The sequence below is a fragment of the Pinus tabuliformis genome, chromosome 4_2 (assembly GCF_031772625.1).
Source record: "Pinus tabuliformis cultivar Carrire ecotype Pingquan chromosome 4_2, CPIR1, whole genome shotgun sequence".
Lineage (NCBI taxonomy): Eukaryota > Viridiplantae > Streptophyta > Pinopsida > Pinales > Pinaceae > Pinus > Pinus tabuliformis.
In genome coordinates this window covers 1,136,217,633-1,136,236,533 of record NC_142304.1, presented here as the reverse complement: position 1 = coordinate 1,136,236,533, position 18,901 = coordinate 1,136,217,633, and the positions used below count along the sequence as shown (strand labels likewise).

The following is an 18,901-nucleotide window of genomic DNA, read 5'->3' as shown; positions in this document are numbered from 1 at the left end:
AACCTGAGATCTTTGGGAGGGAAACTTAGTGATCCTGGGACTGTAGGTGGATTGGGACAAACCTCTGAACAAAGTTGCCTAAAAAATAAGCGAGGTAGGAAGTCGGATATGTCCAAAGCAAAGATTAAAGCCAAGCTTGACGTTGCAGATGGCAAACAATACTCTATCCCGGGGGTTCTTAGAGCAGCCCATCCCCCTGAGAATGTTATAAAATGATCTTGACATCCTGGAATTGTAGAGGTTTGGCCAGCAAACCTAAAAAACTGGCATTAAAAGAGTGGATAAACAATTCTAATCTAGATGTAATCTTCCTGCAAGAAACTTTGGGTAAGGCCGTAGAGGTTGAGGCCTTGCTAAAAACTCTTTTACCAGGATGGATTTTTACTGCTGTTGACTCTTCTGGTCATTCGGGGGGCATTTCCATTGGAATTAAAGAAGGACGGATTAAAATTATAAACCAATGGGCTATGAAATCTGTATTGGGAATGGAGGTTCTTTCCCCAGATTTCTCTTTCCCTATTACCTTGGTAAATGTCTACGGGCCCTGTCAGGGCAGGGAATCTTTTTGGGACAATCTGATGATGAAATCGGTGATGAAGACCCCTTTCTTGCTTCTGGGTGGTGACTTAAATTTCTCCATTGGCAGAGCTGAAGCTTGGGGGCCATCTGCCAGAGAAGACCCTCTTTCAGATTTCTTCCTTAACCTCATATCGGATAACAATTTCAATGATCCTTCTCCGATCAAATTAAAGCCTTCTTGGAGAAATCGAAGAATGGGTGAGGATCGAATTGCTAAAAGACTTGACCGTTTCCTGATAGCTGAGCCCCTGTTAACAAAAATTCCCATGATCAAACAGTGGGTTGAGGAAAGAGGAAACTCGGACCATTTCCCTGTTTTTCTAGACCTTTTTCTCCCTCCTCCCAAGCCTCCCGCCCCTTTCAAGTTCAATCCTGCTTGGCTTCAAGATCCCTCTTTCTGCAATCTGTTTAATAATACATGGAGCCACCCTGTTCCTAACTCTGATGAGGATAGGAGTTTTTTGTTCATGGAGAATCTTAAAAATCTGAAGAAAGCCACAATCTCCTGGGCAAAGGAAAGAAAGCTGAAGCAAAATGAGGAGTTGGGAAATATTAGGGAGGAACTGAAGCAGTTGGAAAGTATGGAGGTTGATGGTTACTCCTCCCAGTCATCCAAAGACAGAATCCTCCATTTGGAGAAACAACAAAATAAAATCCTACTGGATAAGGAAGAAGAATGGAGGATAAAAAGTAGGGCAGTCTGGATAAAATCGGGGGATGAGAATACTAAGTTTTTTCATAACTTTGCTAAAGGTAGGAAAGCTGCAAATACTATATGGCGCCTTAAAAACGAAGAAGGGAGGATGGTCAATTCCTTCTCAGAGCTCTCTGGGTTAGGGAAAAGACATTTTCAAAATATTTTCTCAGATTCTAGGGAGGCAACTATTGCAGAAGTCCTCCAAACGGCACAAAGCTTTCCTAGGTTCATTGAGGAAGATGAAACAGAAGCTCTGTCCTCCCCGGTCTCAAAGGAGGAGGTTGAAGCAGCTATGAAGCTCATGGGCAAGGACAAGAGCCCAGGCCCAGATGGCTGGACAATAGAGCTGTTCCTCCATTTTTTTGATCAATTGGGAACAGAAATAACTGAAGTAGTTGAAGAGTCGAGACAGAAAGGAGCAGTCTATAGACCCTTCAACTCAACTTTTATAGCTCTTATTCCGAAGAAGGATGATCCGGAAAGCTTCGAAGACTTCAGGCCAATATCCTTGTGTAACTGCATCTACAAGATTATTGCAAAGGTTATTGCTCTCAGATTAGCTCCAATTCTATCTCGAAACATATCGATGGAACAATTTGGATTCCTGGATGGAAGACAAATTCATGAAGCCATTGGGGTTGCCCAGGAGGTTATTCATAGTATCAGGATGAAGAAAAAGAAGGGAGATGTGCTCAAAATTGATTTATCCAAAGCATATGACCGGATCAGTTGGCTCTATTTGCGGATGTTGCTTACACATCTCGGCTTCAACTATTCTTTTGTTAGCTGGATCATGGGGTGCATCACAAATGTCAGTTTTGCAGTTCTGGTTAACGGTGCGGCCTCCTCTTTCTTCAACAGTCAGAGGGGATTAAGGCAAGGGTGCCCTTTATCACCCCTTTTGTTCCTTCTTGTGGCAGAAGGACTAAGCAGACTAATTCATAAAGCCAGAAGGACGGAAAAGGTAAAGGGTATAGAGGTAGCAATCAATCTCTTCATCACACACCTCCTTTTTGTTGATGATATTTTGATTTTCACTAATGGCTCCCCTGATGAACTAAAGGAATTAAAATGCATTTTTGATCTCTTCCTTAAAGCTACTGGAATGCAGATTAACTCAAGAAAGTCCCAAGCTTGTGTGGCAGATTTTGAAAGAAGGGAAAGGAACAGTCTGGCTAATTTATTTCCATTCCCTATTCAGCCCTGGATACTCCTTTCAAATATTTGGGATTCTGGTTAAAGCCTGTTGGCTACAAAAAAGAGGATTGGAACTGGCTCATAGCCAAAATTGAAGCTAGAATATCACATTGGAGCTTCAGGTGGTTATCCAGAGCTGGGAGGCTGACTCTTATTAAATCAGTTCTTCTAGCTATTCCGGTATACTGGGCTGCCCTGACGTGGATCCCCAAAGGAGTGTTGGAGAAAATCAGGAAAATATGCAGTAGATTTCTATGGGCTGGCACAAAGGAATCCTCAGTGTTGCCTTGGGTGGCTTGGGACAAAGTGGCCAGACCAAAAGAATGGGGTGGATGGGGCATTAAAAGACTTCCATAATTCAGTCTCTCTTTAGTTGCTAAATCCGGATGGAGGCTAATAACTATGGAAAACTTATGGACAAGAGTGGTAAAAAGGAAATACATTGACCCCATCCCCTTGGAAGACTGGATTCAGAGTCAAAACAAGAAGATAAAAAATGCTTCTGCCATATGGAAGGCCACGGTGGAAGCTTTCTCCGTGATCGAACAAGGCTTAGCTTGGAAAGTTGGTGATGGTAGACTCATCAGGATTGGTAGAGACCCTTGGGTAGGATGCAATGAAGATTATGCTCTGTCACCTGGACTTCTCAGACATCTGGACAGTAAAGGTATTACATCACTAAATCAGGTGGAGAAGGTTGGACAGTCTACTATTTGGGGACAGGCTTGGAAGGATGATGTCGATTTGGGAATAAATGTAAGGTGGAAGGTTGAGTGGGAGGTTTTCATAAAAGAACTTCAACGTTCAAATGTCAGGATAAAAGATGAACTTGACTGCTTGCTTTGGGCCCAGAGTAAAACAGGGGATTACTCGCCTAAAGATGGATACCTTTTCTTGATGGGAAAGAAAGGCTGGGGCATTCTGGATTGGTGGGCCAAAAATTTGTGGAAACTCAAAAGCCCAGCAAAGGCCAGACTTTTTCTATGGTGTATCTTAAAAAGGAAGGTCCCAACTTGGGAAATTCTACAGGCAAGATTCTTAGTTGGGCCTGGTAGATGTCCACTGTGCAAGTTAGATGATGAATCCATAAACCACCTTTTCATATCTTGTGCTTTCACAAGACATATCTGGGAGGAGGTCATTACGCTGCTCAAGATAAATGCTAGGTGGGGTCTCGATTCTTTGGAGTCAGCTTGGAGAAAATGGTGGCAAGACTTTCCTGATGGAAACCTGAGAAACCTGCCTCTCATATTCTGCTAGGGAATATGGCTTGCCAGGAATAAAAGCATTTTTCAAGACAAGGACATTCCCTCTTTCGTCATTGCCACTAACATAGCGGCCATTTACTCTGCATTACCGCCCCCTGAGCAAAAAGATCCTAAGCAAAAGCAAAAACAAATCAACATTCAGGAAGGCATCCCTTGGGGTTTTTTTGATGGGGCTTCGCAAAATAACAGGGCGGGAGCTAGCCTGTGCATACATATCGATCCTGATCACTCACTAAAAGCTTCTGTTGGGCTGGGTTATGGCACTAATAACTATGCGGAATTATCAGCACTTCGTTACCTTTTATGATGGCTTCTTCACAGAAACATAAACATGATACAGATTTTTGGGGACTCTCTAAATGTCATAAATTGGGTCAATGGAAAAGCATCTTGTCATAATAAGATATTGAGGACTCTAGTGGAAGAAATTTTCTTATTAAAGGCATCTTTTAATATTTTTTCTATCTGCCACATTTACAGGGACAAGAATGAAGAAGCAGACCAGCTATCTAAAGCTGGTGTACAACAGGATATGGGCATCTGGGTCATAGAAGAGATCAGACGGGGGCATTCAGTCAGATCAAATATGCCTCCTTATGCACAGTCTCTTTGACATCTGACCTCCAGCTTTATTTTGACAGCAGTTTTGTAGCGGAATTATATATTATATGTATATTTATGTATTTTCCAGCTTTGTTTTCTTTAGTTCTTGTTATCAGTAGCAGCATATTTAAAAACATAGCAAACAGACTTTTTTTAATTTCTCTCCGTTTTGGAACTGCTCACGGGCTTTAAGACATATCTATTTTTTGTATTTTGGGGTTGTTTTCCTTCTGTTGAAGGAGACCCCAGTTTTTGTTTCGCATATATGCTACATGGTTGCTTTTGCACCTCCGTTGGGAGGTTGAATGTAAAGGTTTCGTGTCCAACAGAACAGCAGAACAACTCCTTAAATGTTGAGCAGAACAGCAGACTCCTGAGCCAGATGTGGTGGCATATGATTCAATCGCTTGTAAAACTTTTTATCGCTCTTAATAAAAAGTTTTGATTTTTTCCCCGGAAAAAAAAAAAATTTGAGAAGTTAAAATTTTAAATATAATTATGATTTAAAAAATATTTTTCTTAACACAATTCTTATTAAATAAAAAGTGAACATTTTACATGTTACAAATAAAAATATTTATGAGATTGAGTGTTTAATAAAATATAAGTTTATGTATTCAATATAAGTTATTGATTGCCATCACTTTTGTTTAAAATGTATGTTCGTTTAAATGATAAGGTGTATAATCATTTTATTAATGTGTTATTCAAAATTAGCATAAATTTACGATGTATTATCTATTGATAGGAATCAAATTTCTATATATGTAAACATTTCATCAATTTTTGTACTAAAAAATTAATTTGCATTTTGAGAAAATTAATCTCTTCACTTTAAATCAATCTAGAGTTAAAAATAAATCTATATTAATTATAATAATATAACATAATATAATAATATATGAATAATAATTAAAAATTAAAAGAAATTTATGGTATTGAAATTATAAAAATAGTGCTACACAAAAAAATTATGTATATATTAAATTAATAAGTTAAAGAAATATATTGTATAAATTTAAAATTTTATTTTAAAATTAAATTTTTAATGAATTTTTTTAAATATAATTAATGATTTAAAAAATATTTTTCCTTAACGCAATTTTTAAATAAAAAGCGAACATTTTACATATTACACATAAAAATATCTATTACATTTGAATATTTAATAAAATATAAGTTATTGATTCTCATCACTTTTGTTTAATGTTTAATAAAACATAAGTTAGTGATGGTGGCCACTTTTGTTTAAATGATAAGGCTTCCACTCATTTTATAACTTCCAATTTTTGATATTATTTTCTTATACATTTCAAAATGCTTATTAAATATGTTTAAATATGTTTGGTATATATATTTTTAACTAACTTGGAATATTATATAAATCTAAATACTAAAATGTAAATTTTATAAATCTATATTTAGTATTTAAAATGTAAATTTTATAACTCAAAAGATTTAAAATTATTTTGTTATAATAACAATAAAAATTACATTTTTCTAATTTAAGATATTTATTTTTTAGATTAGAGGTTTTTATGATTTATGATTTAAGGAAATTTTTTTAGAAAAATATACTTATCAATAAATGTATACTCATGTGATTTAGGTCGAAAAACTTTTTCTCATAAATTTGATATGGATCACAGAAGCTTCAATTCAAAAATTATATTGACAACTTATGGTCCACGTGTTTCAAATCCCTATTGAGGTTCATCACCAAGATAAAGTTGGAGAGCAAGATACAAATCAAATATTTATAATAAATATATTTGATAAAGTTGGAGAGCAAGATACAAATCAAATATTTATAATAAATATATTTGACAAAGTTGGAGAACAAGATAGACAAATCAAATATTTATAATAGAGACCCAACAATAAAAAATTTAATACTAAGTTAAATATTATAAAAATAAAAATAGAACATTACAAGATTCTAAAAATAATTAAAATAAGCAATTTATTATTTAATGAACTAATAATTTATTTATTAAACTATTTTAATATATTTATTAAATAGTTTTTATTTTTAATTATCTAATATTAATCATTAATTTTATTTAACAAACCATAAAAACATTAATCTATCTTCATAACTCTTATTTCAATAAAAAAATTCAACAATAATCAAAATTAAATTAATAAATAAATAAATAAAAAATTGAATTAATTAAAAATAATAATAATAATAATAAAATTAGAAATAATGCCATCCACTAATAAATAATAAAATAAAATAAAAATTATATTAAAATCCAAATAAAAATAAAAATAAAAATAATAAAATTTAAAATTAAAATCATATAAAATAATCATATAAAGAAAACCTAAAATATCCATATCCATATTAAATTAGAATCTCATATACCTCTTTTTAATGTTATCCACATTAAATTATAATTCCATATAATTTCTAAACTAAATTTTAATATAAATACATCTTTCTAAATTAAATTTCAACTTAAAAATAAATATTTACAAGAGCCTTCATCTAACCCATATCAAGTTATTAATTTCAAAATCTTTTAACTTTTCATTTCTTCTTGGTTTTACCCCTATCATAGTATGGTATAAATTAAATTTCCATAAATAACATAATTACCTAATAAAAACCCTATGTAATCCAACATAATTACCTAATAAAAACACTATGTAATCCATCTCAAGCTATGGATTTCAAATTCTCTACAATGTGATATATAAAAAGATTAGAGTGGAACATAACCATAATGACCTAAAAATACGTTATAGGATGGAGTGGATCATAACTACAATAGTCCTCAAAATATATTTGAAGAACATTGCATGGATTATGTCAACCACCCAACTGAACAAGATGCTCCTGAAATCTCTGGTTGGGGGCAAATAAAAACATGCTCCTGAACGATACGAATAACAAAAAGTAATGTCATATTTGAAGCCGGAATGACCCTGTAAAATTGGATCTTACCCAAAAAACTAAAGGCAGCTGGGTTCTAGTTAGCCACCCCTAAGGATATGAATGGATCATTCCAGATAATCAATACTTGATAGATTCCCCGCATAATATGAAGGACAAGCAGGCTGATAAAACTGGTACCACAACTTGCATTAATGTCAGTCAAATAGCTCTCAATGAAATCCTCTATATTTATAGCAATGGTTGTTAGAAACGCAATTCTCGTTCCCAATCCCCAATATATATATGCTCAAACTAAACGATTTCTATGCGCACAAAACTCCTTGAGAAAGGGCTGCGTAATAACGCAGCAGGCGCCATGGCAGAGAGAGCAATTTTCCTTATACTAGTGTGCTCATTATCATTCATACATTCGGCCTTGGGCACTAAACAGGCAAGAAAAAAAATTGTTTTATCTCTGACAGAGATCTAAATTGAGATCCTTTGATTCAATGAACATCTTGAGATTGGTCCTGAAATTGATGGTATTTTTTGAAAATGACTGGAAACTAGTATTCTGTATCAGGTCTCTCATGGCTATGGACATTAAATGTTTTGATTTGAACAAGTAAACTATTTTACAGAATGTTCCAGTGCAATGTGGTTACTGACATGCTTAATTTTTATCTTCTATATGTTTGGCTGGGATGGAAGAATCCAGGAATTTATGTAAAGGGCCTGTGAATTTGTTTTTGTATATTGATATTCAATCCTGAAGCCATAATTAAGGTTGATAAAATATTGCTTTGGCCGTTGCAGTCTTATGTGGTGTACCTGGGAGGACAGCATGATGAGACTCTGGAGCACCAACTGGTAGCTGATTCTCATCATGAACTTTTGGCACCAGTATTAGGAAGGTAATCTTGAATGAATGGATGGAATGTCATTTTTATATTAAAATGTATAAAAATATGTAATGTTGTTGAGTTATAATAACATTTTTATATTAAAATGTATAAAAATATGTAATGTTGTTGAGTTATAATAACATTTTTATATTAAAAAGTATAAAAATATGTAATGTTGTTGAGTTATAATAATCTTTAACGTTGTGATTTGTGAATATTTTGTGGATCAGATATATTACTTAACATAAAGATATGTTAGAATGGAATACTTATAATCATGAAGATGTATTTGTATGTTGTGTAGATTTTAATAGTGAAATTATTGTATCTAATTAGATTTTTTTCTTACAAACCAGAGAAGTTTAGTATAAGTCGCATACACTAGTTTAGTTTGGTTAATTAATTTATTGTTTTTTATATTATAAACGTAATTAAAGATCTAATTTAGCTATATCTTTAAAATTAAATTATTATTATTATTAAGAAGATACTACTTTTTTAGATTATTATTAAAATTAGATTAATTTTTTCCAGAAGAAAAAGTTGTATAATATTTATATTATATATAGAAGAAGCATATACATTATGGAGAGGAAAGTATTTTTTTGGTCAGTAGGGAAACAGGATGGAACCCAAAATCAATAGTATCTTAGTATCTTTTCAGTATATACATCTTTCTTTTGTTAGATCAAGTATGAGGACTATTGCAGAGATATATTCATACAAAAATAAAGTACTACCTGGCCATAAACAATTGTAATATGTATTGGATCATGAAACATACCAGATACAAGTCGACCCGGCATGGAAAAAGGCTGAATGAAGTATGTGATGGAGTCTACAGTGATGCTCAGATGCCACATAACAGATGGAGACTGCAAACCTTTCTTTGATAAAATTAGATTATTATGATGCCACATACCACATGGGACTGCAAGCCTTTCTTTGATAAAATTAGATTATTATGATGCCACATACCACATGGAAACTGCACACCTTTCTTTGATAAAATTAGATTATTATTATTAGGAAGATACTAGTTTTTTTTTATGGTCTCTTTAGCCTCTGAAATGAGCTCTGACCATATAATTTTTCAATAAATTTCAGCAAAGATGCAGCGAAGGATGCCATTTTCTACTCATACACAAGAAGCATGAACGGTTTTGCTGCTAATCTTGAAGAAGATCAAGCACTCTCTCTCTCAAGTGAATCACTCATCATTAAAACATATTTTCTCTCTGTTTCACTGAATGAATGGATGGTTAGGCTGGCAGATCCATAGTTTGGTTCCAGTAATTGAATTGGTGCTTATGTTGCTGTTGGGTGTTATTATTCAGAACACCCGCATGTATTATCTGTATTTGTAAACCGAGTAAGAAGTCTGCACACAACGCGTTCATGGGGATTCCTCGACTTAGAAAATCATAATGAACAAATTCCTGCACATTCGCTCTGGAGAAAAACAAATTTTGGAGAAGATGTTATCATCGCTAACGTGGATTCAGGTAGCCCTCTTACAATATACTTGCTCGTTTAATAAGATATTATCATGGTAAAGTCATTTAATTTATATTGTTGGCTTAGCTACTCTTGCCATTTCTGTGGTGTAAAGGGGTATGGCCTGAATCTGCTAGTTTCAATGACGAGGGTCTAGGTCCTGTTCCTTCTCGATGGAAGGGGATCTGCCAAAATGGCACAGCATTTGGTCCAGAGCACTGCAACAGGTGCGTTGATAATACCTGTGCATAAACCAAAATTTTTCAATTGCGTTGATAGTTCTGTTATTGTAAACATGTCATAGATTTGTTCTGTACATCACAGGTGGGCTTCTTCCTCGTCGCAATATTTAGAACCCATGTGTTTTCAGTTAAAGACTCGGACGTAACTCTGTGTTGATTAATCACACACATTTTGGTTTGAGAGGTTTATAACTTTATACAGATACTTTGTAAAAGCCAACAATATAATGGGTCCCTGCAGTTACAAAAATTAGAGGACACAGCAGAAGAATTGACAAATTGAAATTGCTAAATCCAAGCCTGCATCAGATAATCAAAAAGAGAGTAATGAGTTAAAAAGTCGTAAGTTTGCAGTCATGGTTTTCAGGTCCATGATTTTGGTGACCCAAGGTATATTGCCAAGGTATATTGCCTATAACAAGCTGGGATCCTCCATTGTTGTAAGATGCTAGAAGGTTTGTAAATACCCAGATGGTGAGCAGTGAATGGAAGAATATTCTTTAGTCCCTTCACCATAGTCCCTTCACCAAACTGGGCAAGCCAGCCAAGTGCACCTTCTAGCACCTTATAATGGAGGATCTCAAGCATAGACTTCATTATATACAACACATTACTATGGGCAACAAACTATGAGCCACCAAAACCATTACTATACACTAAAACTCTGACTCGTTGTCCGAGGATTCAAGAATGATAATAACATGGAAGACTTAATTTGAAATCAACTGGCCATGAGCAGATTTTACAGTGAGACAGAGTCCCTTACAAACCAACAGCCCCAACCCATTTAAACCTTTAAGTTTTCTCTTAATTTAATAAAGCCTATTAGAAATCAGTTATCTCTGTTAGCAATCTTTTTCCAACTTAGACTTATTATTTTCTATTTCAACAGAAAATTCCAAAACATTTAGGTGTAGCGAATTGCCCTCCTCATTCTAATAAATGTTCTCCACAGCTGCAAAATAGCTATCTAATGTATCTGAGCTTCATGGAACTACTTATTCACATTTTGTCATGCACTTATTACGTTTTATTTACAGTGTCTCTAACAACCTTAAACCCATTTGTCCTCAATGCCAACTTGAATGCCAACTTGCCCCTGAATCAGTGTATCTTGAACACAAGGCAACTTTAGGTGTGTATCAGTGTATCTTGACCACAAGCCAATTTTAGGTGTTGGGAATGAGGGAAGAAAACAATCTTAACCACACAAATTTTAAGACTAGTTTTCATTGATTCGAGAGGCTTATTCTACAGTTTAGCATAAAGTGTACGTCATCAAGTTGAAATAAAATAAAAATAAAATAGAAAAATAAAAAAAAATTAAAAGTTTAAAATATTAAATAAATAAAAATTTACAAGTGAAAAAATTAGATCCGTCTCAACTCATATTAAATAAATATTTAAAATAGATCTATGTTGATTTAACCAATCAAATGATATCTATAAAATGGATAAGATTCTTTACTATAAAATTCCTTCCCAAAGGTTTTTAGGGGAGGCAACTGATTTTATCAATATACACACCGCCAGATTTCAAGCATTGCTAAACCCAGGCCTAGTGACATAAAGACTTTCCCCGTTTTGGTAGGATTGAGAGTTGTGTAGAACATAAAGAGTTTTCCTGTACGGGGGTATTGTTAGGAAGTCATATAATTTTATATGTTTATGTTTTTTTTTTTTTTTCTTTTTCTAATAACAGCACATTTTGTGTGTGCTTAAGGATTACAGTAACATACAAACCTCAAAATACTATGTATTTTTAATGAATAATCACCTTTCAATGATTGCAACTTGCATCTTGTTCATATTTTGGTGGGGGGAGGGGGGTTTTCATTTGTTGCAGTTTGGTAGAACCCAACTCCGCTGTATAATATGCCTGATTACAGAAGCAGAACCCGTATTACCTGGATTTGCAGAATCAGGGTTTCACACCACAAAGTGTCTTCTGAGTTTAATAAAGTCAAATTTTTACTATCGAGATTGTTGTTTGGAACAGGAAATTGATTGGAGCCAGATACTTCACGAAGGGATCTCGAGCTGGAACTGAGCCTTGGAAGCTCCCAGAAGGCGAGTTTCTTTCTCCGCGAGACAGCGAAGGACACGGAACTCATACTTTATCTACAGCAGCGGGGAGTTTTGTGAAAAACGCAAGTATATATGGATATGCACGAGGGACTGCTAGAGGAGGAGCTCCTAATGCAAGAGTTGCAGCTTACAAAGCTTGTTGGGCTGACAACGGATGCTCCGACGCAGATATTCTTGCAGCATTGGATGCAGGGATTGAAGACGGCGTTGATGTGTTCTCTGTTTCTATTGGATATGACCCTCCTCTGACAGATTACTTTCAAGATGCAATTTCCATTGGATCCTTCCATGCAGTCCAGAGAGGAAAGGTAGTGGTCTGTTCCGCCGGAAATGCTGGTCCAACACCGGCTACAGTTACAAATGTGGCACCGTGGATAATAACTGTGGGAGCAAGCACCATTGATAGACTAATCCTTGCAAATGCTACTATTGGAAACAAAAAGACATATATAGTGAGTATACCTTGCTTATTTACCTCATTTATATTTTCAGCATAAATCTGAAATCACCTTACTTCTTCAAAGACATATAGAATCACCCAGGAAGTTCAAGTGGGAAAACCAGCATTTGATGGGCATTTTATTTCGATCAGGGATTGTCATAAAGGTGCACAGCATTCTCAAGTAGAGATTTAATAAGTTGTTAATCACTAGCAAAATTGCATATGGCTTTCGCTCAGAGACAGCCTTTGATCTTCAAACAGGCTTCCTCTTCCATGTCTTCTATCCACTGCTTCTGCTTCTCCATTTCCTCTCCTGCTCTCCTCTTCATTCGGTGTTTCTCTTTTCCATGGCCTTCATATTTAATGGGTTGCCTTCAATTTCCAGACATTAAAATAACTTGTTTCATTTTTCAAATCAAGAGAAATTTTGAATTATTTACTCAACTTTGCTCAAAACAATTAAATGCTTAATACAAAGTTTACAAAGAAATTTATTCAAATCCAATTCAGATCAAAAATCCCATAACACAAGTCCTTCCCCAAAAAATGGAGGGCTTAAATTTACTCTGGAAGAGGAAAAAGTTAAAATAATAGATATATCATGCCCTTCAAAATTAAGGGCCGTTTTTGGTGACCTATCAAAAGGATATTGAAATCGACGAATTTGATCCATTGCATTATAGGGCCATCTTTATGCACCCCTGAGAAGTCATTTTAAGAGACCCTTTGGGATGGGCACAGATCTGTCATGAACTTTGCATATTTGCAAGATTCAGACGGACTTGTCATTTGAATGTTTAGAGCAAAATTTTTCGAAGGTATATAAAACTCGCTGCATTATACTATAGCATACATTATATTCATACACATACTTGTATTTGATGTCAGGGACAAAGCCTATCGGAGTACAAATTACCAGAGAGGAAATGGTACCCTCTAGTATCATCAGCTGACGTCATAGCTCCGGATGCAAATGAGACTGCAGGGTATGCTACATACTCCATAACTTCATGGTTTCATATTAACAACATGTTCACTTATTAATATGGTTTCCTTTTCAAAGAAGAAACTTGGATTACTGTTAGTTCAAGCATTCAAGAGGTACCCGCTGTGATGAGTTCCAAATTATGGTAATAATGTTGCAGAATCCTTTGCTTCCCGCGAGGTCTAGACCCCAAGAAAGTCAAAGGAAAGATAGTTACCTGCATTCGTGGTCTCAATTCAAGAATTGAGAAAGGCGAAACAGTTCGTAAGGCAGGAGGAGTAGGCATGATTATCTTGAATGAACCTCAAGATGGTGATGAAATCATTGCAGACGCTCATGTTCTTCCTGCCACACATTTGAATGCAATTGATGGAGCAGCAGTCCTTGACTATATCAATTCTACAGAGTAAGTTTTCGGGGCACTTATTTTACTTCTATGCAGACCGCATTAAAAGGCTTTATTATATGAATGTCCTTTTGAGGCACATCTTAATTTGCCTAGGTACCCTGTTGCTTACATTTCTCCTCCAACAACTATATTGGAAAGCAAGCCAGCTCCAACAATGGCAGCATTTTCCTCTCAGGGGCCGAATTCTCTTACACCAGACATATTGAAGGTGATAATCAATCCAGAAAAACTTATGTGTTTACATCATGATATATCCATTGTATGATACTGAATTTTTTTGCAAAAGAACATAATGAAATGTTTCTCCACTGCAGCCCGATATCACAGCTCCAGGGTCGAACATCCTAGCAGCATTTTCACAAGCATCACCTCCAACGGGCGTTTCGTTTGATGACAGGCGTGTACCTTTCAATATTCTGTCTGGTACATCTATGGCATGCCCCCATGTTGCCGGTGTTGTAGCTCTATTAAAGGGAGCACATCCAGATTGGAGCCCAGGGGCCATCAAGTCTGCGATTATGACTACAGGTCTACACATGTACCCCTTATTTGCACACATGCACATAAAAGAAATGCGCACCCAAACAATAAAGGCAAAGTTATGTCCCTGTAAATCCTGTCAGGAACATTGAAGTGATAGGTTTCCTGTCTTGAACCAACCCGACCGTGTAAATATATAAATTTCCTTGCCCAAAAACTATCACACCAATGTTCAAGGAAGGATTTATAACAAGTTCAAAATGTTCATTAACAATAAGCACTATGCAAATTCTTAATAAATGCATCTTCATCAATGGGCAAATTGGAACCATAAATGATTTTATTTATGATTTCAATTTGTTAATTCATAGTTTTGATCAGTGGTGAACAGGCATTTATTAAGAGTCTGCATAATGAATAATGTTTGCCCAATATGAAGGTTATGGCAAATCATGACTTCCCCAGAGTTTTTTAATGTTTAACAAACCACTGTGCTTATTAAACACCCACAATCTGGGAAGTCTATTGACTTAGGGAAGAATGTTATTTATTGATATATATAGATAGACTGATACTGAAAACATTTTTTATACCTTTTTCTTTCTATTTAATTTTATTTTGTGAAACGCAGCTAAAAAATTGGACAACAGAAAGGAGCCGATGAAGGATGCATCTCTAGCAAAAGCAGGTCCTTTCAACTATGGAGCAGGTCATATCAATCCCAATAAGGCTGGAGATCCTGGCCTTATCTATGATCAGTCAATTGAAGACTACTACAGTTTTTTCTGTAGTTTGAGTTATAGTTCTGCCCAGATCAAAGCCATAACAGGAAAACCATACCCTTGTCCGGAAAATCTTCCGAACACATATGACCTCAACTATCCTTCCATCACTGTCTCAGAATTGATTGGGTCTGTGACTGTGAAAAGAACTTTGACAAATGTGGCAGAGGGACCTGTAACTTATAAAGCAATTGTAAGGCCTCCTCGTGGAGTTTTGATTTCAGTTGAGCCTAAAGTGCTTGCGTTTTCTAAGAAAGGTGAGAGGAAATCATTCAATGCGACACTGACAACGAAAGTAGACTCTGAAGGTGAGTATGTATTTGGGTCCTTGATATGGGAAAATGCTCAACATGCCGTGGTGAGTCGCATTGTTGTGAATGCAATATCTATGAGCAGTTGACCAGGTCCTTCCATAACTAATTAACAAACCTTTATTGAAGATAGATTTGCCAAAAATAAATTAAAGAAGGGCCATTAAACCATTCATGTGCTAGTATTCTTGTGGTAATTTTATCAAAAACCACTGCTTGATCTGGGAAGTCCATGTCATATAACAATATATTGATTTGGCTTCCACTAAGCATAACAATTCCTGTCAAGCTGGTTACAAGTAGATTTTTCGTGCTGTGATTTAATTTGTTTATAATTCTGTGTATACTACTGCTCCATGAGTTGGAAGCCAACTATCACCAGATCTTGATATCTGCTACTCAAATACCAAACTCAAACATTCAATTACTAAAATGCTACGGAGGCATTCAAATCTATCCACATGCTTGTCCAAGTTGTGATTCAAATTTATGTACAGACTTGTCCAAGTTATGATCAAATTAGAAATGGAATAAGGCGTGACCAAATTAGAAATGGAATCATGGAATTGAGGATTTTGGATAAGACAGGGAAAAATACATGTGTTACACTTAACATTTTTTAATTAAAGACTTTTAAAATGTATAATAACAATATTAAACAATTTTTACAAAGTTAGTATTTTTTGCATAATATATGAAACAATCTTTACCTAATAATCTATACCGAAAAAAGTACTTGTCATCAGTAGTTCACCACAAACACTGTTGAGGAATACATGTTGAATTTAATTTTGTTACCTTGGGCTGCTGATATAATGATCATGAACACACAAAAATCATAATATAATTAAAATATGATTAAAGAAATGATGATGATGACGACAGTGTAGGATGATTATCTATGTAACTATTTGTCTACCTTTGCAACTGCATTTGTGGCTTTGGGTTTATTTGCATTAATTTTTCAAATTCGCTATTTCTGTATTTGAGAAATTTCTTTGTATCCAAAATTTTCAATATCCCAGTACTTAAAATCTGTTATTTAGCAATAAGGGAGGAGCATTGTTAATTTTATTGTATTGTATTTTATGGTTGATGTTACATTTATGATAGAGAATTAATTGTTGGGAATTCGAAGAAGGTATTAAAAAATTATAGAGAGTTTTTAAAAGATGTAAAAATAATGTTTTTTTTCAATTTTTAAATATTTAAAGTAATTACAATATTAAACCAATATAATGTTCTATAACTATAAAAACAAAATTGATATATAAAATATATGAGCTGTAAATTGATACATTTATAGTTAATAGTACAATATGATATTTGTTATGGTTCATGAGTCTTGACAAAATGAGACAAAATCACATCGAAATAGAAATAATGTACCTCATGAGATTACCATTATAAAGCATTTAGACTATAAGGATAATCATAATGCACTAAAATGGTGTGGGTTCTCCTTGATTAGGATTCTCCTACCCCTAAGAAACTTGTGGTTCCTCTATTCTTCCCTCTAATATCTCATCATAGCAATATCAAGAATTGAGCTCTTTGAGGATAATTGCAAGGCAAATATCCTCTTCATGCCTTTGGATTTTCGTGAAGGTGGTATTTCAAGTAGTTGACTCCACCAAACATTTTCATTTCACGTATCTTGCAACTTAACTTTATTCTATTATGACCCTCATATGGTTCACCATACTTCCACATTGGGTCCAATGGCTTTGTCATTCTATAGAGCACTCACTAAAAATTTTAAAATTTAAAAGTACAATGGACATTGCAAACTATGTACTAAATCTTGAAAAATGAATAAAATAAAGGCATAAACTTTTCTATTTGCTTAGGATTATGGATATGGTAGATTGGAGTAAATCCCCACTTCACAAGCAATTAGTCGATGGTAATGAAAACTACAAATTTCCCCTTGTGTGTTTGAGGGAAAAAGGGCACAATATCCTCAAAGCTCAATCCCCCTTAGTAACTTTTGCAAAATGAGGTTTTAGAAAGCCCAAAATCACATCTTAAAGCAGGTTGGATATCAACAAGCTACAATTTACATCATCTCACATAATTAAGGAAATTTTCTCAATAATTACAAATTATCATGATAATTTCAAAGTTGAAATTTATTACAATAACTATTGGGGATATTGTTTGTTATGTAACCAGATCACAAAACATAAGAAGGGATAGATCAGCAACTTCAAAATAAGTTTCTTCGAGGGGTAAACCTCCTTTTACATCACATAAATGAACAATTCTTTGATGATTCAAATGACAAGATCTCCTTGGTATATATAGCAGTCTAAATGGTCAAAATATAATTAGGGCCTACATAATAATAATAATGTAAGGGCTCAACAATAACATTATTAAGCTTCTATGCGGCACAATAATAACAATAAGGTATGCTAGTAGCCTATAAGGACCTAACATGGGCACAACAATAACAATATGGGGAATACACTAGTATTACCTAATATGCCCCTCTCCTTCAAAAAGTGATGTCCTCAACACTTCAATAGTTTTGGATGTGTTTGTACGAATTGCTCGTCCTCCTATGCAGAATCTTCAACAAGTAAGTTCTTCCACTTTATGAGGTACTCTGAAATTGATTGATTATGTAGCTTTCACATTCTTATTTATGTGATTCATTCAAGATCCAATATGGTTTTTCCTTCATTGTCAAGTTCTAACAATATAATTTGAACTGAGAGCTTGTCACATATAACCTTTAAGCATGAAACATGGAAAACTGGGTGTACTCATGAAGATGCAAGCAACTCCAACATGTATGCCATAGTACCAATCTTTTAAAACACCTTATAAGGGCCACAGTACTCGAGTGATAATTTATTATGGTTTTTAGCTTATTTGAGGGACTTTTGTTTGTATGGTTGTAGTCGTAAAAGTACCCAAACAACAACATCAAAACTTATTTCAATGTGATGTTGATATTCCTATCATTTCATTCGATCTGTGCCAGAGTCAAGTTATCCTTTAAGAGTCGGAGAACTTGTTGTTGATGTTCAATGTGATATTCCATTGCTTGAACCTTAGAATTGTCTCTTAAAGATGATGTGATGGATGGTGGATGATATCCATAAAACGCCATAAATGGAGTCATTTTTGCTGCGGTTTGGAAGGAAGTTTTATACCACCATTCTGCCAAAGGTAGCCACTTGAACCATTGTGTTTTTTATCAAATACAAAGAAATGAAGATATATTTCCAAACATTTGTTCACTATCTTAGTTTTCCCATTAGATTGAGGATGATAAGATGAGTTATGTGCTAATTGAGTACTAAGACAAGAAAATAATTATGTCCAAAAATTTCCATTAAAAATGGGACCTCTCTCACTTACAATATTCTTTAGGTTTCCATGTAGCTTTTGAACTATTTCAACAAATGTGGTAGCGACTATAATGGCTTTGAAAGGATGAGATAGTGCACAAAAGTGTGCATACTTGGTAAGTCTATCAACAACCACCATTGTGACACTATTTCCTTCTGACTTGGGTAAG

General features: G+C 34.6%; 1 protein-coding gene across 1 annotated transcript; it reads left to right on the top strand.

Moving 5' to 3' along the window:
• Nucleotides 1–2,875: 2,875 nt before the first annotated feature.
• Nucleotides 2,876–15,837, top strand: LOC149173678 (subtilisin-like protease SBT5.3). Its single transcript, XM_089426797.1, has 12 exons — nt 2,876–3,402; nt 4,222–4,315; nt 8,045–8,142; nt 9,241–9,338; nt 9,471–9,638; nt 9,746–9,857; nt 11,872–12,412; nt 13,291–13,388; nt 13,548–13,793; nt 13,890–14,004; nt 14,111–14,324; nt 14,908–15,837. The coding sequence occupies exons 1-12, from the start codon at nt 2,876–2,878 to the stop codon at nt 15,456–15,458; spliced, it is 2,862 nt and encodes a 953-aa protein (XP_089282923.1). The 3' UTR covers nt 15,459–15,837.
• The last annotated feature ends 3,064 nt before the right edge of the window (nt 15,838–18,901 follow it).